This window comes from Centruroides sculpturatus, unplaced genomic scaffold (assembly GCF_000671375.1).
Source record: "Centruroides sculpturatus isolate CEXI.00-Female unplaced genomic scaffold, Cexi_2.0 scaffold320, whole genome shotgun sequence".
Taxonomy (NCBI): domain Eukaryota; kingdom Metazoa; phylum Arthropoda; class Arachnida; order Scorpiones; family Buthidae; genus Centruroides; species Centruroides sculpturatus.
In genome coordinates this window covers 275344-299437 of record NW_019384745.1, presented here as the reverse complement: position 1 = coordinate 299437, position 24094 = coordinate 275344, and the positions used below count along the sequence as shown (strand labels likewise).

The window sequence follows — 24094 nt, the reverse complement described above, 5'->3', positions numbered from 1 at the left end:
TCTCTCTGCAGATTATTTTCTTTTTTATACCTTTTTAAACTCTGTTTTTTAAAGATTTTATAGTCATTATTGGCTTGTTTTTTTGAAAAATTGAAGTTTTATATTATCCAAAAGTCAGAAAGGAAAGAAAAATATAATTTTTTCGTAATTTTACGTTTTATGTAAGAAAACAAAAGAAGAAATTTTCTGACTCCATTGAATTTTTATAACTTTTTTGAAATAATATAGTGATGCCAATTTAGGGTTTTCCCCTAAGTTTAGCGGAAAAATAACTTATAGCGGAAATTTAGGTAAGAGTGTAAATTTTGTCCTTATTCGTTAGTGAAGCTTTAGTGACGACGAGAAGCTTTTAAAAGTCACATGACTCATGAGTGTTCTCGCACGAGATACTTTTGCTCCAGTCCCACGCTGCCTGCACCCTAAAGTGAAAATTTTTGTGTCCATGGATTGTCAAAAAGGAATATATATATATTCTTTGATATGCATTGCATCTAGTGCAAAACTATTTAGAGAGAACTTGTTTCAGTTTTAGGAGGAATTCTGTTAGTTTAGGGGATATTTCATGTCTGTTTAGAGGTGTCCTCGACAGTTTAGCAACATTGAGTCAACCAGGAAATACTTAAAAGTCACTACAAAGGTGAAAGAAAGTGAAATTTTTGCGTTACTATTTCCTTGTATAATCAAAACAGTAACGTGTAGAATGTTAAGTGACTTTTTGAGTCCACGTAAACTGACATCAAATCAAATACAAGTACATACATATATTGTGGATCCCTCTGTTAAAAGAACAGAGAATCTGTAATTGATTCTTTAAAAATTCTTTAAAGAATCCACTATCTTTTTAAATAAAAACGATTGTGGATTCTTCTTGTGAAAGTAAAACAAATATTATCAAAACGATAAGAATTTAAATGCATATTTATATCAGTGAAAAGGAATTGTGTTAAATGTGATTAAATACAATATTCTTCAGGGCATTTTGTACTTCAAAAAGTCACTTAACATTCTACACAGTACACGCTACTGTTTTGATTATACAAGGAAATAGTAACCAAAATTTCACTTTCTTTCACCGTTGTAGTGACTTCTAAATATTTCCTGGTTATTACATGGAAATGAAAGAAAACTGTTATGATGTTTTAACTTCCTCGATTAAACCGAAGAATAGTTATAGATAAAAATACAACACTTATAGCTCCAAATTATAAAATACATCGACGTTCATCGGTTATAATAATACAGTAGAGCGTCGATTTTCCGAATCAATTGGGGACTGGGGTTGTTCGTATAACTGATATTTCGGATAACCGATTTATGTACGAAAAAATAGTTTAACGTATCCGATGTTGAAATTTTTCTCCGTTGCGTGTCGCTTCGCGTTGAATTTTCGTCGATGTTACGTTTAACAAAGACTATTGTATCGTTAAAAATTATTTTTTTATTTTGTACAAACAATAAATATATTGAAAAATAAAAAAATAATAAAAAATTATACTTCAAATGTTAATTAGTATCAAAAACGTAATTAGTATTCAAATGTTAATTAGTATCAAAAACGTAAAATATTTGAGTAGCCCGAGACATAGCCAAAGATTGAAGCGCCATAGCACTGGCGAAAATTTAAATTTGTTGACTGGAATTCTTTCGGATGATTGACGTTTCGGATGATTGACTTTCGGAAAATCGACGCTCTACTGTAATTATAATTTTATGTATATAATATGGATAACAAGGAAAAGAAATGTTTTATTCAATTTGCTGAATTCCAAGCAAACATTTGGTGAATACTGAGTATTGTGGATGGTAATACTTGTGACAAATGTTCAGTATTTATTCTTTCTCGATTCTTGTTGGTAAATTGTGCTGAATCAGAGGAAAGAAATATTCTTCTTCATTCATTCATGTTGTCCATCCACACATTTCTGCTTCATTCATGTATTTTCTTGTTTTTGTCCATCTACACATTTCTGCTTCATTCATGTATTTTCTTGTTTTTGTCCATCCACACATTTCTGCTTCATTCATGTATTTTCTTGTTTTTGGTCATCAGTATTGCTATTTTAATCTTTTTTAAACTAGTCTTTTACTCTGAGATCCACTACTTCACAAAACAATGAACTTGCAATAGAAAAGAACTACTTACTTTCAGAAGTGAATTTTTTGTCTGTTTTTAAAATTGACATCCTCAAGTCTAATTAGAAATGCCAAAGATCTGCCAACTTGGCAATATTTACCAGGAGTATATTCCATCCCTCTTATGGACAAGAGAACCAGTGAAGAATTGGAATACATAGGAGCCACATGTTGCACATTACCGTCCGTCTAAAGGAACATCGAGCTGACATATCAAAAGACCAATTAACCACCACCCTAGCAACATATGCCCTGACATGAATGTCCATTTTGACTGAGCCAAAATCATACATAGAACAGCAGATAGATCACATATCAGATATCTAGAGTTAATGGAGATCTACAGGATGACCCAAAAGTCAAACCATCAACTATAAAGGGGATAGCACAATCCTGAACCCATGGAAAATATAAGTTCAGCAGAAGCACATTCCACACAGGTTGCTACATACAAACATTTTACCAGTCAATGTCTATCAACTATCCTCCAATCATCAATGACTACATAAAGTTTATTATCTGTTACAAAAAATGTGCAATTCAAATTTTAGAACACCAGCCTGAGGATGTCATTTTTAAAAATGGATGAAAATGTTTACTTCTCAAAGTGAGTAGTTCTTTTCTATTGCTGGTTTATTGGTTCGTGAAGTAGTGGATTTCAGATTAATATTAACCAGTATAGGGGTTTTATTTTCATAGTCTTTTACTTTTGAATTTAGCTTATTTTTTCGATTTTGTTTATAGTTTAAATATTTATTTTTTCTATATTTTTTTGGTGTTTGTTTTGCAATACAGTTTTATTGTGTCATTTTTAAAAAATTCCTTTCTTTTTCATTTTCACATCTTTTTGCTTTGGTGAAATGATACTATCCACCATCTTTTACTTTCAGGCTTTTTTTCATTGACAGATATGAACTATTTGTAACCATAAAAGTAGCAGCACAAATTATTGTTTGAGAATTGCTTACTTTCTAGATCTTGGATGAATGTTCAAATGAATGTATGTATGTGCTTGCCAAGTGACAAACACTTTGGCAAATACTTTGGCAAAAAGAAAATATTCAACAGTGCTTTTCAGCTGCACCAAGATCAAAAACATTTGAACATATACTGTACTATAGCAAAAAGAAAGCTAACTGTTGTTGTATTAATTTATGCAATGTTGATTTTTATACTTTACAATCAGGGATTCTTTGTATGTTATGCTGCTAAATTTCATTAAAATGATTTTTTTCTGTCTTTGTGCTTGGAAGAGATGCAGTTTAAACATATTCCTGTTTTTGAATGAATTAATTTATTTTAATTTATTTATTAATTAATATTACTGTAAATATTGCAGTGGAACTAATGCCCAGTAGGATATGTATATACTTGTTCTATTCTGGAAGGATATTTTTTACACCTGGATGTGTTACTGAATACACTGTATAAATAAAGTAATACATAAAACTCTTATATTATTCATTATGACTTTCTTTTTCACTCCGTAATCATTATGAAACATTTTGTAAAATAATTATATTTCCTCTTTTTTAATGTATTAGAAATAAATGCTAATAATGTAAAAAAAGAGAACTAAATATGTTTTAACTTATTTTAAAACAGAAAATTTGAAATTTACTGAAGAAATTTTTAAATGAATTAATTCATTAAAATTTAGTGTGGTGCTAGATAAAAATGTTTAATTTTGAATTTATCAGTATACTATTTTTTTATAATAAAACAATCTGAAAATAAATATATATGTAGAAATAAAACTTGATGGCATAAAGTATTTAAGTTTTTAAAAACATTTTACAAAAGGAAATTAATTTTTAAAATTGTTTCAAAACCTCCAGTTTTGATAGTTTTTTACCTTTTGTATTTTAACTCATTCTGATGTTTTTCAAATGTCCATATATTTTAAATGTTACATAAACAATAAATTATGGTATTTTTTTACCATCACTCCATATTAACAAAATATAAATCCAATATATGTGTAAAATTATTTGTAGATCAGTGAATAGCTCACAAATAAATTTTGAAGCTATTAGTTTAAGTGCTATTTTTTTATACAATAATATTTGACAAAAGAATTTTTTTATTAAGTTTTAATAAGTTTAAAAAGATTTTTAAAAGTTTAATTTTTATAAATATGAAACCCTAAGACAATGTCAAAAGGAAGAGTAATAAGTAGTGGAAGAATATTACTTAAGATGAAAAATTTTAAACATTTTAATAAAGTTGTTGTAAAAAGTTTTCAAATACATATATATTTCCAATACAGTGTGTGATTGGTTAACGAACAAATCGGATAATGAACACTTTCACGAAAGATTTTTATGATCAGACAACAAACACATGTTTGGATAATGAACACTTCACTGAACAAACACAAGAAGAAGCGAGGTAAAATAATGAATACCGATTGGTCTATCCTTATCTTCGGGCAACAATTCAAAACTTTTCGGAGCGCAGAAGATGTCGACATCGACGTTCTACCCAGTATATACTGATCGGATAGTATTCCCCTGAACTTTGAAACTCTCCCTTGTAATTCCAGTCTTTTATATTTATGACAGAAACAATTCTTTTACGTTTTGTTCTGAAAATGCTGATTTATGTCGATATTTGCTATTAAAGATCTTTTGAAGAAGTGGGAGGATGTCAGAACAACAGTCTTAACCAGGCAGACAATGGTATCCAAACCAGGTTGAGGTTAATAGGCCTAGGGATCTCTACAATTACAATGCTATTAATTACTTCTGAAAAATCATGAAGAAGACAGAAAAGCAATCGACATTGGACAGATTTTTTAACTCCCACAAACGGAAAAAACATAACTAATAAAAATGCAAGACCGTGTATATATGTATTTTTATTATTACATATGAATAAACATAGTAAGAAAATATATATTTTTTATTTTTAGAGGGTCTCCAGAATGAATTAATTAAATTCCCATAGAAATCTATGGTAAACTGATAATTGGTTAACGAACAATTTGGATAGCGAACAAAGTCTTGGAACGGATTATGTTCGTTAACTGATCACCCACTGTACATATATATATAAGGCATGTCCAGAAAGTAAGTTCTTTTGGGCAATAAATAAAACACACACAGATTTTAAAATTAAATGTAATTTTTTATTATGTACACACTTTATTCTATTTTTCAACTAGTTGCTTTTGTGAGAATGTGATTATAGGATTCATTTAATTTTTATTAATTTAAATTTCAACGTAATATTTTGATATTAAATTTGACACTTTTCTACTTTTTGAGGGAAATTAAAAGAGGATAAGAAAATAAAGTTTCCTTTCCCAACCATTTACTTCCTTGAAAAGTTCATATTGTATCCGATGACTAAATACCAAGTTAAATCGACTGATTGTCAAATGATCACGATAAGAGCTCCTGATTGGAGAATATTTTCTGTATACAAGGGTTTTATGCACCAGATTCCACATGGATTAACCATTTTTCAGTTATTCATCAATACATATAATTTTGTGCCTTGGGTCTCTAGACTTCTGTCTCTCATTTGAATCCTCCATGAAGTGAGTTTAATGAATATACTCAGAGGTATTATGTAACTTTTTATGTACACTCTCTCAAATATTAGAGAATTTAGGGGTTGTTTATTAAGTTTATTCTAAACCTTTGCATTATATTTTTATTTAATTTCATTGCTTGTTTGTTAAATTGGCCTTGATGTCTATTAAATCTAAACAGAAACCTATCAATGGACTCATGAACTCCCTATTCGAATAATTTAAAACCCTCCTTTTTAGAATTATTATAAATATTAATATCACAACTTAGGACATGTTAATCCTATCCTAACTGGTGTCAGGTCCTCACAGGAGACAGAATCTTGTGATTCCTGTCTCCTATATTTAATAAATATCTTTTTAAGCCATCCATTGACAAAGCGAGCAAGTCTCACTGACTCATTGCCGAATAAGTGGTAAAGCAAATGATTGTCTGTACCCATGGCTTCTCACACTCTCATTATATAGGCACTTATAGTGGAACACAAGTTATTGTATTTCAGCATTGTAGATGCAAAGCACGTAGTAATAATGTCTTTGACTTCATCAATGGTTTTCTATTTTCAGCCACCAAGAAAAAATTTTAAGTGCAAAAAGAGATGAAAGTCACTAGATGCTAAGTCTGGGTTATAGGGGGTGAGAAAATTCTTTCCAGCCAAAAGATGTCAGGAGTTGGCTTATTGCATTCACAGTGTGGAGGTGGACATTGTGATGAATGAAAACTATACCCTGGCTTAACATGCCAAGTTGCTTATTCTGTATTGTATGATGCAATTTCCTAAAATGTTTTGCAACAGGTATTGGCATTGATTTTTTTTTCAGTTGGTGGCATAAAATCCACATGTAACACTCCTTGGCATCCCAAAACATTGTGTACATGATCTTTTGAGTGGTCAGTATTAGTTTGGCTTTTGTCTTTTTTGTCGACAAAGTGTGCCTCCACTCCAAGGACAGTCATTTTGTTTCAGCCATTGGCCTTTTTGAGCCATAAGTCACTGTAAACCCATGTTTCATTCCCAGTGACAATACAGCTTAAAAAGTCATCACCATCCTGATAGTACCACATTAAAAATTCCAATGCACTCTTTCAATGTTTTTTTCGTGGTCTTCTGTAAGCAATTTTGGAACCCAATTGGCAGTTTGCAGAAATGCAATTTTTTTTCAATACAACTTAATGTAGTATAGAACAGGAAATTTGTGGAAAATGCAATGACAGAAATGACATGGTGAATTGTCTATTGGCTCTAATTTTCTTTTTAACTGCATGCACTAAGTCTTCAGTCACCAAAGATGAATGTCCACTTCATTTATTATCTTGTACAATTTTATGACCTTCACTGAAATGTTGCACCCATCTCTGTATCGTTGAAGTACTCATTGCATGATCTCCATACATTTTACGAATTTGTTGGTGGATATCTGCAGGTTTAGTGTTTCTTGTATTTAAAATATGAATTGCAGCATGCACCACACACATGAAGGCATCTCAGTTGTCTTGAACATTATAAACATAAACTATGAAATATCTGCAATAACTTATTGTCTGCAAATTGCATCAATACCTTGCTAATGTGTCAACAAATTCAGCATACATGCATAATTGCAGTCGCAGTGCTGCTACAGCAAGAGTTACAAACAGAACTTACTACTTTATGGACATATCTTGTATTTGAAACAATTGTCCATATTGTTTTGTAATCAACAATGTTCCTGTATTTCTTTTCTTAGAACTCAAGTTAATAAACAAATTCACATATTTATTGTAAGGTACCGTTCATTTAAGAAAAAGCATTTATTATAATAAAATCTATCTTAGACTAAATGTAAGTTGATTAGTTATCCTCTAATATCATGAAGAGTTTTCTTATAGACTTTCCAGATAAATGCAGTTAGATAACTTTAATATCATCTGCTTTATATGGTGTTTATAAATAAAACTAAATATATATCTATTATTAATATTAAAAAAGCATTTAGAGTCCCTACCTTCAGTAAAATTCAGGTTTTTTTTAATAAGATCAAACTTCTGGTGTATTAACTATTTGGGTTTGTTATTGGTTGATTTCTAGGTTGAACATTTAGGTTTTATTGATTAATTTGACAAATCAATTGTTCTTGTTTTTACATATTTGTTTACTGATTCATGCAAATGCTTTCTTGAAATTTTTAACTTATTAGCTAATAATTTTCTCTCATAATGGATAGGCAGGCAACTACATTTTTCAAGCATTATTCATTATTATGATTGTTTGTTGTACAGGTGGAGCTGGCAGGCCAAATGCATCTCAACTTAAAAGATCTATTGTGAATTCTACAAGAGATTTATTATATTATATATTTGTCAACATGGACATTAATCATTAACAGGATAATTATACTGGTATAAAGAGCTGGTTTAGCCCCATAAAGGGATGTAAAGCTCTGTTTGACCAATAAATCAGCACTTACATTGCCATATATATCCTCATGTCCTGACACCCACAAGAGATTGTTATAAGTAGCCAGCTCATTGAGGTGCAAACAGTTATGCAAAATGTCTTGCCTCAGACTATAGTGGTGATCTAGTCAGGAGAAAAACTGTAGAAAGTATATAGACAAAGGGTTAAATCAGAAATTTTGATAATTTATTACATTTAATAAGCAACATTATATTGTCAGTTTTTTACTGATTATATTCCTTTCTCATGCAATAATTTTTCAATATTTAAAAATTGATTAATTATTAAAATTTAGCCAATAGTTTGCCATCTTGGAAAACTAAATATTAAGTTTCTAGCATTTAATTTGTATAGTACATGAACAAATATTTTTCATTACTTTAATGCACTGACCACCAAAAATACAACTTAAGTCATAGTTAGTGATCTGTTAACAGATACTACCTGCAAGTTCTCATAAGGTACAATTTTGACTTTATTCCCAGATATAAGCATTAGTGATGGGATAATACCAAAATTTCTTCCAGTTTTGATCCCAATTCTGATTCTTTTAAATACTTTCTAAAGTTTATTTTACTTTAGAAAAGTTAATGATTTACATTACGAGCACATACTGTGCCCATAATGTAAATCACATTCATTAATAAACATCAAGCTTAAGAATGAAAAATGATTGGAAAATCCAGAATCAATCTTTCAAAAAAAATGCGAAAATTCTCCATTTATATATGGATATGCATACTACAAAAAAAAAAACTTTGTAATCTTATTTTAGATAAAGTTTATATTGCAACACCATCCTCAAAGAAATTACAACTAATTCCCTTTTTCTCAACAAACTATCCATTATGTCATGTAGAGTTGCCATCGTTGGAAACTGCTTCATTGGCCAATGCGATGACAGGAGAGGGGAAAGGTAAATGAGAAGATGCACTTTTTTCACACTTCTTGCATAGGCATGTCTTGTAAATGATTTAACTCTACCATATTTAATACTAAATGAGGTTTGGCAAACAATACAACAAGTCACAAATATTGTCATGAGTTAACCAAGTTTTGAATTCATTTACTTGAACTACAAATGTCTAGACCAACTCATTTTGAAAAATCAATTTTTAAAACTCATAACGGCAGTAAACTTAGTGTAAACGAGTATTTTTACTCAGAATCACATAAATTACATTTGAAAATTTAATGTATTATAGCATCATCTGTGAATCATAAGAAAAACTTTTGTAATTATAATGAGAAAATTGTTTTATCATTATAAGTAAACATAGTGAACATTAAAAATAATTTTATATAAATATTTTTCAATTAAAATATAATTTTGTTTACATTTTAAACTGTTTTGCTGACATTTAAATATTTTTGCTGCCCTCCAGCCTTGATTTGAAACTAAATAGCCTATTAGGTCAATCAATATTAACTCACTTACAATTAAAATTTCTTAAAAAGCTGGCAAATTTATGAGACAGAAGTAATGAAATTACTAAAATAATTAAAATAAATTTAAATTTGATTATCTTTTGTGTGAAATAACACTAAAACAATTTCTTATTTCCTAAAAGAAAAAAGAGCTGCAATTAAATAAAAACATTGTAATTAAGGGCTCAAAAAATGCATACAAAATATACTTTGGTGCCAGATAACAGAATATTAATTTACAAAAGAAAAAATAATGCAAAACAATTAAAATGGTGTCAGAGTACCTTGTAGCAAAGAAGAAAACAATGCAATTGATAGGTCTCAATGGAATAGCATAGGGATTTAACATCTCCAACTTAAATTTCTTAACTAATTTTTTTCAAGTCAAAGTTTTTCACAGTCTCCCAATGCTGATTTATGTTACTTTCAATTTATTGACTCAAATTTTAATATTTATTCTATCCAGAATTATCCTAATTATCAGATTTTTATGAAATTTTCATACATTTAATTGTATCTACTCTCCAACCTCAATTTTCAGACAATGTTTCAGTCCAAAGTGAGAGGTCCTCTTGCTTTATCTCAACAAGATCTGCAAAACTGTTCTATTCCATTAGTTGCATTGAATATTTTGCTGAAAGACATTATATGGGCTGTTTAAAACAAACAAACAAAAAACTATCAAAAATTCTTCATATAATGCAAGAGAGGTAAAAACACAAATCCATTCATAATTGGCATTTTTTATTCTATTGTTCTTTAACTTGAATTGTCTGAAACTCAAAGTTTTTTCCCATTGGAGCTTTGATTTAGAGAAGTTTTACTGTATATAAACATCCCAAAGCCTGATGTATTAATACTAAACCAAATGATATGTCATATTTGTCAAATTTAGTGTGATTAATTATGGTGATCATTTGGGTTTAGTACCTTGTAGCTAAACCCAACCTTGTATCTACTCTCCAACCTCAATTTTCAGACAATGTTTCAGTCCAAAGTGAGAAGTCCTCTTGCTTTATCTCAACAAGATGTACCTGCAAAACTGTTCAAAACAATATTAGGAGAGATCTGCTGTCAAAGATGACAGCCCAGACTATAATGCAGATATGAAGGTCATCTCCCACTAGACAGGATCAAACAAAATTGGAGCAATAACCATGCCTCCTATATATGTGGATATGTTTATTTGTGCCCAAAAAGGAGTAAGCTTGTCACTTAACACTGTGTGACTCCAATTAAGATTCTGTTATCGATACCACTCCAGACCATACTGTCTATGTTAGGCAATCAGTGGTACACAGAATCCTAGGGGAAGGTGAGAATGAAGTGCTGCTTTTCCATGCATTGCCAAATGTTGCCCTTTGATATCATAAATCCTGACATAATCATTCATGTAAACAGTCTCACTTAATTGTTCATTGCTTGCTTAAATGTACATGGGAAATTAAGTGAAACATTTTTTTTTTTTATTACTGTAATACTGTAAGGCTGGTTTCCACTACATGATTTTGTCCAACAAAATAGATCTGCATAAATTATTGCCTAGCAATGTTCCATTTATGCATGTAGAAATTACAGAATGGAATAAGTTCTATTTGTTGCTACCTTTTGACATGTATGAATGCTTAAGCAATGGCGTCGTCAAACAGTGCACACTCGGTAAGTAACCTTACAATTTTTTGTTTATAGCATAGTTTATATGGATTATTCCCAAAAAATTATACATATTTTGGAAATGTTGAGTCGAATTAGTCTAGAATCGATTAATTTTATGGAAGAAAACCTTTCAAATAGCTGCAGTCCGTAAACTGCATATGTGCCAGACTGTGATTGGCTCATGTATTTAAGGACTCGTAGAAAATGGATTCATAAAATCTGGAACATATCTACAGTGTTATAGGGGGGTTGACTGTATTTTTGTCTAATAGCAGACAAGATTAAGATTACTTACCATCAGTAGACTTGCTGCTGCCATCGTCATCTTACTGCCATATCACTTTAACCAAGATGGCAGCCTACACATCTTGCATGACCAGCTGACTTGTCTTAAGGCTGTGATGTAACCTTTCTTAAACTTGATTAGTTTCACAGAGAAGCTGTTAAGGCATTCTCAGACTACTAATCATAATTAAACAGCAATTCCTGTCAAATCTGTATATCAGTGCAAACAATGTTCTTTATAAGAAGTGTTCTTTATAAGAACACCAAAATGTCGTCTTCTGTTGCACTCTGGAAATGTCCAGTGACATTAAAAATTTATTGGCAAAGAATTTTTAACCTTCTGTTGACTAGGTTGGGTAATAAAACTACTCCAATGCCAGTTTTTTCTGAACATTTCATTTAAAAAATATTTTTTACTGTTATCGTTTTTTTCTTACCTGAGTTTTACATTATTTTATAATGTACTGTACAGTATTTTAGGATTTTTTTCTAAAAGATTAAAGTATTTAAAAAATATATATATTTTGGAGTTGGGTCTATTAATTGATCCCATGTGGTTGTTAATGGTATAATTTTTTCAATTCTATTTATTGCATATATTGGTATTTCAAGAACTTAGAAACATGTTAGAAATGCAGCAATGTGTTCTACTCACACTTATTAATACTGGAATGAAAGTATAGCATCAAACCTTCTTTGTAGTACCTTCTAAACAATTCTCCAGTAGCTTAATATCTTGATAACAGCTAACGTTTTTGATCCTTCAACTGGATCATCTTCAGGTTGAACATTAACATTGTGTTTTAAAATGTTTTGTTAATCAAATGCCTTTTTGCATTTTAAAAGTGTTCTGATAATCGAGTGTGTCTCCAGGTTAAATTCGCTGCATGACATTATTGTTATAAAGCAGGACACAAGATATTAAATCCATTTCTAACTGTTAAATTAAAAAAAATTAATATGGGTTTAATATTTTGTTCTAAAATTTTTTTAAAAATTAAGAAATGGGTTTAATATCTTGTGTCCTGCTTTATAACGATGCCATCACGCAGTGAATTTAATCTGGAGATACATTCCATTAATGGAACATTTTTAAAATGCAACATTTATGTTCAACCTGAAGAAGATCCAGTTGAAGGATCAAAAATGTTAGTTGTTATCAAGATAATAACTAACATTGGAGAATTGTTTAGAAGATATTACAAAGAAGGTTTGGTGCAATGTGTTCTAGCATATGTACTGTACATATGTGAACACTTACTTACAAGCTTGTTAGAACTTATTGTATATTTTTTATTTTTTTTAGCCTATACATTTCTTGCATTTGTGAGCTTGCTGACTGAGAGGGAGGGAGATCTTTAATCTTGCATTAGGATGGAAAAGAGGTGTCAAACCATGTGAGTGATGGCAAAAGTGATACTGATGCAAGGCACCTTTAAAAAAATTCCATTGATTTGAAGTAAAATTTTTGCTTACATAGAATTTGAAACGAAGTTCTTTCTGCAAATGGCAGTCGCTGTAAAGAGAAAAGTTTGAAGGTGGTGATGATGTGTCCTAGACGTAAGTCAATGACAACCCTGGGGTGGTGATGAAACGAGTCCAGCGGGTGAGAGATGAAGGCACGATGGATGTCAATCGACATGGGCAAGGAGACGGGTTGAACCTGGGTGATAATGATGTTGCCTCAGACACAGGTTTTTTTGGAAGGCACAAATCATAAGGAATCTGTTCTGCACACTTTGTCCTTGAAGTCTGGAGATTTTATTAATTCCCAGCCTTGATTGTCCATTCTGATTGATCGTTTTTCCTTGTCCTTGCTCTCCTACTGGTTGATCACTCGTTACTATGTGTACGGGATCCCAACTTAGATTGATGGAGAGGTCAGAATTGAAGTTTAATTTGATATCCCAACTGGAGATGGTCGATCTTAGGACTTGCATTCCTTTTTTGTTTACAAAGTTTATGTTGCATCTTTGAACAAAAAATGTCTGTCTAGCTTCTATCTTTTTCTTCTTTAAAACCTATTTTAACATGAATTTTAGGGAAGATTCAGACTTGTCCAGGGCCTCACACATTTATGATTTGTTGTCCATTTATAGTCAGTTGTGGCTGAATAATGGCACATAAATATTTGAGCCAGGGTGAACTTAAAAGATAGCCAATGAAGATTTTGAGAATATTCCTAAAGAACATGAAATATCAGAAGATGAAGATGAATTACTAGAAGACATTAGTGAAACTAATGATTGGATGATTGTGAATTATCCAATTCATCTACACATACCAACAGTGAATTATCAGATGGAACCAGTGCAAGAGCTAATTCTAAAACAATTGTGAGCAGAGACAGAACACAGTGGTCAAGACAAAAACCTGCTGTAACAAGATGTCTTACTAGAAATATAATGAGAAGAAACCTGGCCTTACAAGTATTTTATTTCATTTCCTAGTATAAAATATTTTTCTTATGTATTATTAAATGTGTGTATAGCTAATTATTGTGTTTTGTTTCATATTATAAATAAATTAGAGCGTTTACAAGAGAGATCATTTACTGACCTCACATGGCTTTCTGTGTTTCAGAATTTCACCTGGTCATCAGAAGGTTAATCCAATTACTCATCTAGCCAAGTGGTATTTGCACACCAAATTCTGAGTCTGTTGCTCTATTTTTAGGGGTGCATTGAGTTTTTTGCAACATTGTGCAACTTTGCAACAATTACAGAAAATATTTAATAATAATATAATACATTTTTTTAAAATCAAGTTTATTTAGCATTGAATTCAATTATAAATTAATAAAAAGTATAGAAATTTAAGTTATTTTTGTTTGTATACTGGCACAATGAAGTGACCTTCTTTATCAACACTTGGCAAGTTTTCAATCTTTATTCAGTTAGAATGCCGTGCTACACATTTGCGTTTCGGGTATTCTCCTCTCTTCGATATTTGTCAATTTTTTATAATTATTTTACTTTATACATATAGTTGAATTCCATTTATATGTTTCTCAGTTGTGTTTTCCAACCTGATGAATTTTTCTATTTAGTAAATTGTTCTGCCACTCTAACAAGTTGAAAATTTTCACTTTTTTCATTTCGTATCGTGAACTAATTTTGCTAAGCAAATAAAAATCATTTTCTGGTTTCTCATTGTTGCTATTGATTATCAATGTGAGCTAGCTTTTACAATGATTCTTTAGTCTATCATGTGACAGGAGTTCTGGTGGAAGGAGAAAAGTGCTATCATATGACAAGTCTGACAAAAAACTGTTTTATTTTTCCTTTACTTTTCTGTTTTATTTATTATATAATATACTTAATGCTAAAATAAGCAAAAAAACTTTAGTATAAAAGTTTTAATATTGATGACATTCATTGACATGAGAATTCTAGAGTCAATCATTCAGCTTCTATTCACTATAAGGAATTATAATAGAACAAAATTGACAGTTTGCTTCTAAATAGAAATTTTTAAATAGTTCTCTGAATGATTATATAGATAAGAGGAATTACTGGAAATTTATCAACTTACAAGGTAGAATTAAAGTAGGAATGTTTAATAATATGAATTAAAATGTGGATTGACATACAGAAAACAAACAGGAAAAAACTAAAGGTGAGCTATATGTATATGTGCCTTTGATAGTTTTGAGAAAAACTGTAATGGCAAATAATTTTTCATCTTTTTTAAAGACAATTTTGGTAAATTGACACAAAGGAGTTCATAATTGCAACTTAAAAGAAGTAAATTTTCAAGTAAAAAAGAGTTAAAAAATAAATAATAATAAGTAAGTAATAATAAGTTTAAATTGAAGTTAAAATTGAAAAAGTATTAAGTAGTAACATAGATAAATTTAAAAAAAACAATACTAAAACAGCTAAAAATTAAGAATGAATAATTTGAAATTTATAAATGTTCAAAACATGCATCATATTAAAATAATCTTAAAAACTCATTTTAGTACATTGGCTTTTGCTTCTGTTTTATAATTACAATGTTTTGACATTAAAAATCCATTCAGCATTATGTAATTTAATATTTTCATATGTAAACTTTTAAAAATTTGAAATAAGTTTTAATTTGTTCTTTCAAAGTGTTATGTAGTTACAGAAATTATATTCAACTTTTATTTTATATTACTACAGTTTAATATTTTATGTTATTATACACTTATAATAATAATTTTACATTATAATATTATAGTTAATATTTTAAACTCTTACTTTTGTTTATTTAATTTATATGTTGAGCAAAACATATGCTTTAGTTTTAGATTATCGATATATACTTTGGCATTTTTGGCACTGATCTTTTTCCAAATACTAACATTACATAGTTGAGTGCCAATGCATTTGCAGATCTCATACATGAGATCCAAGTTTAAATCAGACTCCAACACCAAATGATCTGTGACAAAAATTTATTATACATGGCCCTGAGCAACTGTATTATATATCCATACCCTTGGGCAAAACATAGACAGAGTGAATGTCACATGCTGAGAACAACTGTTGCCAACTAACTTTCATTATAGATAGTGTTGTCAGTCAGATTTTTGGATTTCTGGCTGCCACAATACCTTTGTAGTTCAATATTATTTTACTTTTTATTTAATGGAAGATGGAATTAAAATTATATTGAAGATTTTATTGAGAACAATTTATTTTTTGAAGATTTAAGATTTTTCTGTAATTGACAAATATTAATTGTTAAAATGTGACTAGTAAATTTAACTAAATTTAATTGTTAATGTAGCATCTTTAATTGTTCATATTTAAAAATTTTAGTGGATATAGTAAAATATGTTAATATAAAGCATGTTGTTTACTTTGATAGATAATGATTTACAAGAAATTGGTGTTGGTGGTGACGACGATGATGATGATGACTGTGAAAACTTTGAAGAAAATAACATTAATCACAATATTAATGACAGGTTAGTAGTTTAATTATTTTTATATGTTTACTGAAATAATATAAGATATTTGAAATTAAGTTTTATGCATACAAATTCACTGTCTGTATTTGAGAAACTTCATTGTAATAAATGGTACTTAACTGGAAGGATGATGATAATTTATGAAGTAATTAAGTTTCAAGTTGTTATATTTATTATAGTAAAGTATGAGTTATAAAAATTATAATGCAATAAATTTTTAGATTACTTTTTTAATATTATGATATACAGGGTGTCCACTTAAACATCTGTTCTGAAGCAGAAGAGACCTTTCCATTATTGCACAAGTGTACATGTGGTGTATACTTATTCCAATGGTAAAATAACCTGAAATAATCTCTTGTACCTGGATAGATATATAAATATTGACTTATATAGCTATCCAGGGACAAAAGATTAATTCATTTAAAAAATGCCAAATAGTAATGAATTGATACATTCAGTGAAATAAAATATATCATTCAGCAAAAACAACATGTGACAATTGTGTAGTAAGTCAGCAACAATAAGAACATTTTTCAAACATTACATCAAAATGCAAATTATGGAAAGGATCTTGACAAATCATATTGCATCACAAGATGCCAATGTCTCTTTAAGAGCCAATATGATGCAATCTGCTAGGTAATAGTGTTTTTTCTGGAGAAAATATCATTTTAATTTCTCATTTCTCAATTCTCAATAAATTATATTATTTTTTTCTAAAATTTAATTTTCTTAAAGTTATTAACTGACAATATGGCTACTATTCTAGTGGTCACATTTCATGAGCTACCAAACACAGTTATGATGTCTTTGAACAAGTTGTACATTAATTTTTGCTAGTTTTTAGCTAGATTTACTAGATTTATGAACAATCTAGTTATAAGAATTAACAAAATTTATAATATTAACACTAACCTTTATCTTCAGTTGATGTGTGTTAATTCTTTAGTCTTTTACAATATTACTGGCGATGTTGTTCAGACAATGTTTGCTGACCTCCATACAACAATGAAGGAAAAGACCCAGTAAAATGAATTTTTAAAAAAATTTGATAAAACAAAAATAAAAGGAATAAAACATAAAAATAAAACAATTAAATATAATAAAGTATTTTTTTGCAAATACCCTTAAATTTAGTGAAATCAATGTAAAGTTTATCTTTAACTTTTTTTGGCAGCTTTCTGGTAGTGATAAAAAAAAGATTTAATGATGATGACAATATGGAGAGTGTAAACAAGTTATATTTCTAATATTGACAAATGATGTGAAGGTAAAATTATTTGGATGGGAATGGACCATTAAAATATTTGAATATTTCGATTGAATATATACTTTTAATGTATTTCTAAAAATAGGTGAACACGTGCAACTTCTGGACAGTCTATAAATGGAAGGTTAGAAAGTTTGTTAAGTAAGATGTAAATTTTAGCCAATTCTGAATAAAGTTTATTTAAGGTAGATAGAGAAGTGGAAGCCTAAATAGGTAAGGCATAGTCTACTTTAGACTGTATGCTGGTGAAAAATAATACTCTACGAGTGTTTTTACTAGAAATTATTTTAATTCCTAGGGAATGCTTTGGCAAAACTTTGAGGCTTGTTTAATTAAAGCTATCCATCTACCAAAGCCGAATATTATTGGGCTAGAAACTGTTATAATACTAATAATTTAATAGACAATTTGGGTATGTATAGGTGTTTGATTACTTGTTTAATTAAATTTTCTATATGCAGTTTGAAAGAGTTTTGAATCAAATATTATACCTAAATCTTGAACTCTCAACTTTTTCCAATCTTTGATTATTGATAAAAAAAAAGGTATTGAAAATTGGTGTTTTTACCAGACTATAGGTCATTATTTTAGTCTTGCTAGAATTTATTTGTAAATTTAACTTCTTAAGTAAGGTATTAAGTTTATTAATATTGCATTATAATGAATGATGACAACTATTGGCAAGTTTAATATGATCAATGTATGCATTTGTGAATGAAGAAGAAATCTAGAAAATATTTTACTTATATAGACTGTGAGCAATAGATTACTAAGGATATTCCTGAGGTATTCCTATCAGTGGTGAAAATGCAAAAAGTAAAAATTGTAAATCTTAATCTGACAAATGTGTAATAGGAAAAAATTATTAAGCTAGATCAAAACAATGTCATTGATTTCAAATTTGGAAGATAATTTGTCTAACAGAATATTTAAAACAACAGAATCAAAAACTTTTGCAATATTGATGTATGCCACATAGCTAGGAAGTTTTAACTTGAAATTTGATAGAATGATATGCTGAATTTTGAGGAGATTGCTTATAGTAGAGCAATGTTTTATACCAGAATATTGAACAGGACATAAATGGGACGTAATCGGGAGGTAATCAGGAGATAGATGATTTTATATAGGCAGATTTGAAGTAATTTCAACATGGCAGGGGCTAAAGAAATTGGATGATAAGAGTTGATTTCTTTTTTTGGGACAACAGAAATAACTGAGTGAATCCATTGGCAGGTATGTAGCCAAAATCTAGAATCTGGAGAAATAGGTGAAAGAAAATGGAGGCAGACAAGGCACTAATTTCTTATAAAAATTAGAAGAAATACTACCAGGACTATATTTAGATCTAGCAAGCAAATTTATAGCATTAGAGAGAAAAGAAAATAGACAACTAGAAGGAGTAAAACCTGATTAATATTCATATTTCTTGCACTTAGTGGTTGATACTGTGTTTCAAGATGTAATTTAAAATAACATGATTTAATATTATTAAGTATGCTGTATACATTATCTTCTTTGATAAGATGATGACGTTTTATTTTTGATTTAGAAAATCGAACTACAGTATTTGCCAAAAAGTTTTAGGATCATGTGCTAAATTGAGAATAATTCTTTGAAGGTAATTTAAGTATTGGAGTTTACATTCTTTTTTATAATGCTTAATTTTAATCTCAAAATGAAAATGTTTTGAGATTAACATATATCAATTGAAGATAAAGGTTAGTGTTAATATTAAATTCATTCATTCAGTTTTGGGATTTAATAAGCAAAGCTATAATGTCTTAGAAATTTTTATGGCCTTATCTAGTCATAAAAAATTAAAGAATTCTAGAGGTTGGAAAATGATCTAAACTTCAAAATGACGAGCCTCTGAAGAAATAAAGATTAATCAATACCACATCTTTGTAACATACAAATTTCTGGATCAGATTAAGATCAAATGAGTCATCAACATAGGATGAATAGCTACTGCTTTGGGGATCAAAACTTAAGATGATAAGAAAGTACAATACTTATAAATGGGTAGGAGAACAAAAGCCTTCACTTGGTACTGGGATGTTTTCTAGAATAAAGCAAGGAAAAACGATTCGAACCCCCAGAATAGTAAGGATTTGGAGTATTAACTCACGAATATCAAAGACAATGACAGCTTTGGATTCCAGCAATGCAATTGCTTAGAAGTAAAGAACAATTAGAGTTAGAAATTGAAGAGCAACTTCAAGAATTTAATATAATACCAGATGATGATAAATTTCAAATATAGATACATAGCCAATTATAATGTAATATAATGTAAAATTTGCAATTGCATTTTTGAAATTTTACCAAAATTGGGGATAAATTTTGTGATACTCAGTATTAAAATCTTCTTTATATTGTTTATCTATTGGACAATGAGGTTCAACATTTTGATTTTATATATTTCACTTTCAAAAAGGTTTGTTTTGCAAAGGTGCATAGAAAAAAATATATAAAATATTCTCCATGCAAATTTCTTAAGACTTTTAAATATTCTTTTCTGGCAGAGATTTGTAAAAATTTAACAAACTCCTGTTTTTAAATAGGTTTTTATAAAATGTATTTGTAGTAAGGTTTTAAATTCCAGTTGACTTTTCAAAAGTTTGCATTTGAATGTTTTATCAACAACATTTTAACTAGTTCAAATGTTTTTTATAAAACATACCAGTGAAAAAAAGCTACATGGGCTGTATGAACATGCTTCAAGGACCATGGGTCGGAGGCTCGCTGAATTAAAGGATAGCTGCTAGGCTAAATAGGACAAAAATATAAGTATATTTTCATGTGTGTATTTCCTGACCTAACCTACTATGCATGACTGAAAGATATGTCAACACAAATACCAGATGGTTATAAAATAAGTATCTCTATTTGGAGCTGTCAGTAGCTTGAAGGAATAATCCAAATGAAACCAAAATTGGTACACTTACTATTTCAGAAGAGGGAAGAAGAATGGAACAAGAATAAAATAGTTAAAAAATTACCAATAGAGGGTGCTGTAAAGTTTGAAATGTAATGTGTAATACAAGAAAAATTAAGTTGCAAAAACTGATGGCATATTTATTGGAAAATGTCACAGTTGTGAGGTCCCAGACTGAGTTTGAACCTCTTGATGTGGCATGAAGCAATGCAAACATAAACAATGTGAGTTCCAAGTTCAACTCTGACATTTGTTAGAGAATAGATCACTGTCAGTTTGGAATGTTCAAACTCTGACTCTGATGCTTGTATACAAATGATCGTTAAACTAAAATGGGAAACTGGAAAGTTTCACAAAAGAAAAACATTGGTGTAATAGTTAAACTTCTCAAATGTCAAAACAGAAACCATAATAATGTAAAATATGAGCGCAGGTTTTGAAGTTCCATCGACATCTCCTGGTTTCAATTGTAAAGGTGCTTATGTCCACTACCACCCACATACTGTTCTAACCCTTCATACATCTTGACTTGAGTCTGACTGACTCCTCTTTTCCCAGTCTGCATCAGTTAATGTGATTATACTGTCGCATGGCATTGATGATTCAGTTTAGGTTCCACAATGGAAACTGGGAGCGAAGGATTCTTTGCATTTTTGCAATACTTTTTGTGAACTGTGTGTTCACATTTTTTACCAGATGCTCACCCTCTGGTGTTTAAAAACAAAAGTATTTTATCTGGATTATTTCAATCATTCTTGTGTAATGTCAGGAGTAAAGATGAATAGCAATAGGAAAAGCAAAGCTTTTGAATTGAATTCAAGATTGAAATTTCAAAATCACACGGGAGCACAATATAAGTTTTAATTTATTCCCATGTGAAAACAGATGATTATTCAGAAATCAGAATTCAAAGAAACTCACAAATATAATTGACAGAATGGATTTGACTGTTAAGAATTGGCAAAAAAGGTTCTTGTCCAGCTTTACATTAACATGTTTTCGATTTTACAAGATTTTTCCGTAAAGTTTAAAATGTCAGTAATTTTTGTGGGACAATGTGTGCATTTATGTGCATTTGACATTTTACTTGTGATTAAACAAAATAAAATTAAATTGTATTAATAAATCTAATTTTCTTTATTTTGATCTTTAAAGTCACATCTTGTCCTATATGCGAGATTCTTATAAGCAAGTAAATACGGTAATTAAATTTTAAAAACATTATATAATTAATTAATAAATTTTGAAGGCATTATTTTGTAATTATGGATAATGTTTTCAAAATATAAATTGCTTTAAGATGTTACAATAATCTCCTTCATTGCAAATTTGTCTTGAGTAATTCAAAGAAAATTACCAGAAAGTGTATTTATTTTTTTTGTTTTAAAATGATTGAATAATTTAATGAAAGGATGTTATATCTTGTATTTTATATTTTAAAATATTAAAGTGCATTAAGATGATGCTGTAATGAAGAGAATCTTTACCAATAAATTTTCTTAAAAGATTCTTAAAAGTTTTCTTTTGTAATAGGAAGAAGCTACTAAAGTTGAAGTTCTATGTTTTTTAAATTTATTTCTGTTGATATTAAGTTTGGAGAACTTCAAAATATTAATAATAGCTATTGGTTAAATGGATAATTTATATGATAATATAGAAAACATTTATAAATTTAGTTTTAAATACAAATATTTTAATATACCTATCTATTAATAATTAACATGTAAGAAAATTTGAGTTATTTTTCTAATGTATTTAGCAGTGAATCAAATTGTCCAGCATTTAATATTCTCTCTCATCATTCCTGTTCTGATTCTACAATTCAAAATTCTGAGAAAGATTCTTCTCAAATATCAACACTTTCACAACCTTCAACATCTAGCAGGCCGATTCCAATGAGTCGTCTTGATCAAAAACGCTTGCAGTGGGAAAAAGAAAGAGGTATTTAAAATTTTGCACTACTTTTTATTATAACCATAATAAAAAAAATTATATCATTTCAAATGTATAAGCTGGAACCTCAGTTTTACAATATGACAAAATTATAATTTGAATGAGCTTGGAAAGGAGCATGGTGAGCTTTTTAGAAAAACAAACTTTTTGTCTAATTTGTTTAGCATTTTTGATAGTTTTTCAGTGAATAAAAATAAGTTTAAGAAAAAAAAATTATTCCAAACAATTGAAGATGCATCCAAACTGTTTGATTATAATTTTTATAAATAAAGCGTAAAGAAGTTTTAATTTTATAACAAAAGACTTTTTATATTTGAATATAATTAGAAATATTCATTTCAACATTATTTCAAATTTATTTACTCAATTTTTATTATTTATTAATAATTCTTATAGGTAAATTAATTAAATACATGTGATTGAATAGATGGAACCAGTAAAATTTTTAGCATTTTTCTGTACATTATGTAGAAAAAAAGAAAAAATTAAATAATTATAATATTTGTTAAATGTGTTTTTATTTTTAAATTTAATGTTATTCTAAAGTAAAATTGCTTTTCATAAACATTACATCATTATTTATCATTGTGTAAGAACTAAGTGAATTTATGATAAAAACAGCTATACATGCAATGATGCATGTTAAGTTCTTATAAAGGAAAATATTGAAATTGAATGCAATGTTTATAAAGGAACTAAAAAATTTATATTTTATCAGTCTATTTGATATTTTTCTGTTTGTATTTAATAATAATATAGTTATTATCTTACTCAGTTATGAAAATAATTTATTTTTATTTTTAGCTGAAATGCAAGAATGGAATCCTTGGGGTAAACCAGGTGCTGGTGCTCCTAGAAACAGACATTCTGCTTCACAGGGATTATCAAAAACTGAATCACAGGTTTGAAATTTTTACAGAAATTTTAATACAGTAGAGCGTTGTTTATTTGAAAGTCGGTTATCCGAAACATCAGTTATCTGAAAGAATTCCAGACGGCAAATTTAAATTTTCGCTAGTGCTGTGGCGCCGCTGCAATCTTTGGCTATATCTTGGGCTACTCCAATATTTTTTTTGTTGATGTGTGTGTTTTACGAGGGCTGTTCGGAAAGTTCACAGCCTCAAATAGAACAACAAACCAAATAATGTTAAAACTTTTTTTATTTTTTAATGTAGTCTCCTTTGTTAGCAATGCACTTATTCCAGCGATGTTCTAGCTTTTTTATGCCATTACAATAGGTCGATTTGTCAAGGTGTGCAAAATACTCGTTTACTTCAGAGATGACTTTGTCATTTGAGTGGAATCTCTTTCCAACCAAGAATTATTTTAAATTTGGAAAAAGGTGGAAGTCACTGGGGGCCAAATCAGGTGAGTACGGTGAATGTGGAACTAATTGGAAGCTAAGTTCGTTTATTTTTTGTTCAGTGATTCTGGCATTATCGTGGTGAAACAGAACCTTCTTCTTCAAGTGTGGCCTCTTCGATTTCTTTCTTCAGTTTTTCCAAAA

The 24094-nt window shown here is 29.3% G+C and overlaps 1 protein-coding gene across 2 annotated transcripts in view; it reads left to right on the top strand.

Moving 5' to 3' along the window:
* LOC111628439 overlaps window positions 1-24094 on the top strand; it is a 66388-nt gene that overhangs the window by 36846 nt on the left and 5448 nt on the right. The window contains exons 3-5 of one of the 2 annotated variants that reach the window (XM_023372228.1): window positions 16318-16417; window positions 22397-22575; window positions 23392-23489. In XM_023372228.1, coding sequence (XP_023227996.1) covers window positions 16318-16417; window positions 22397-22575; window positions 23392-23489 — 377 coding nt within the window. Of the gene's footprint in view, window positions 1-16317; window positions 16418-22393; window positions 22576-23391; window positions 23490-24094 lie in introns of both variants that reach the window. The other variant, XM_023372227.1, reaches the window with a different exon arrangement.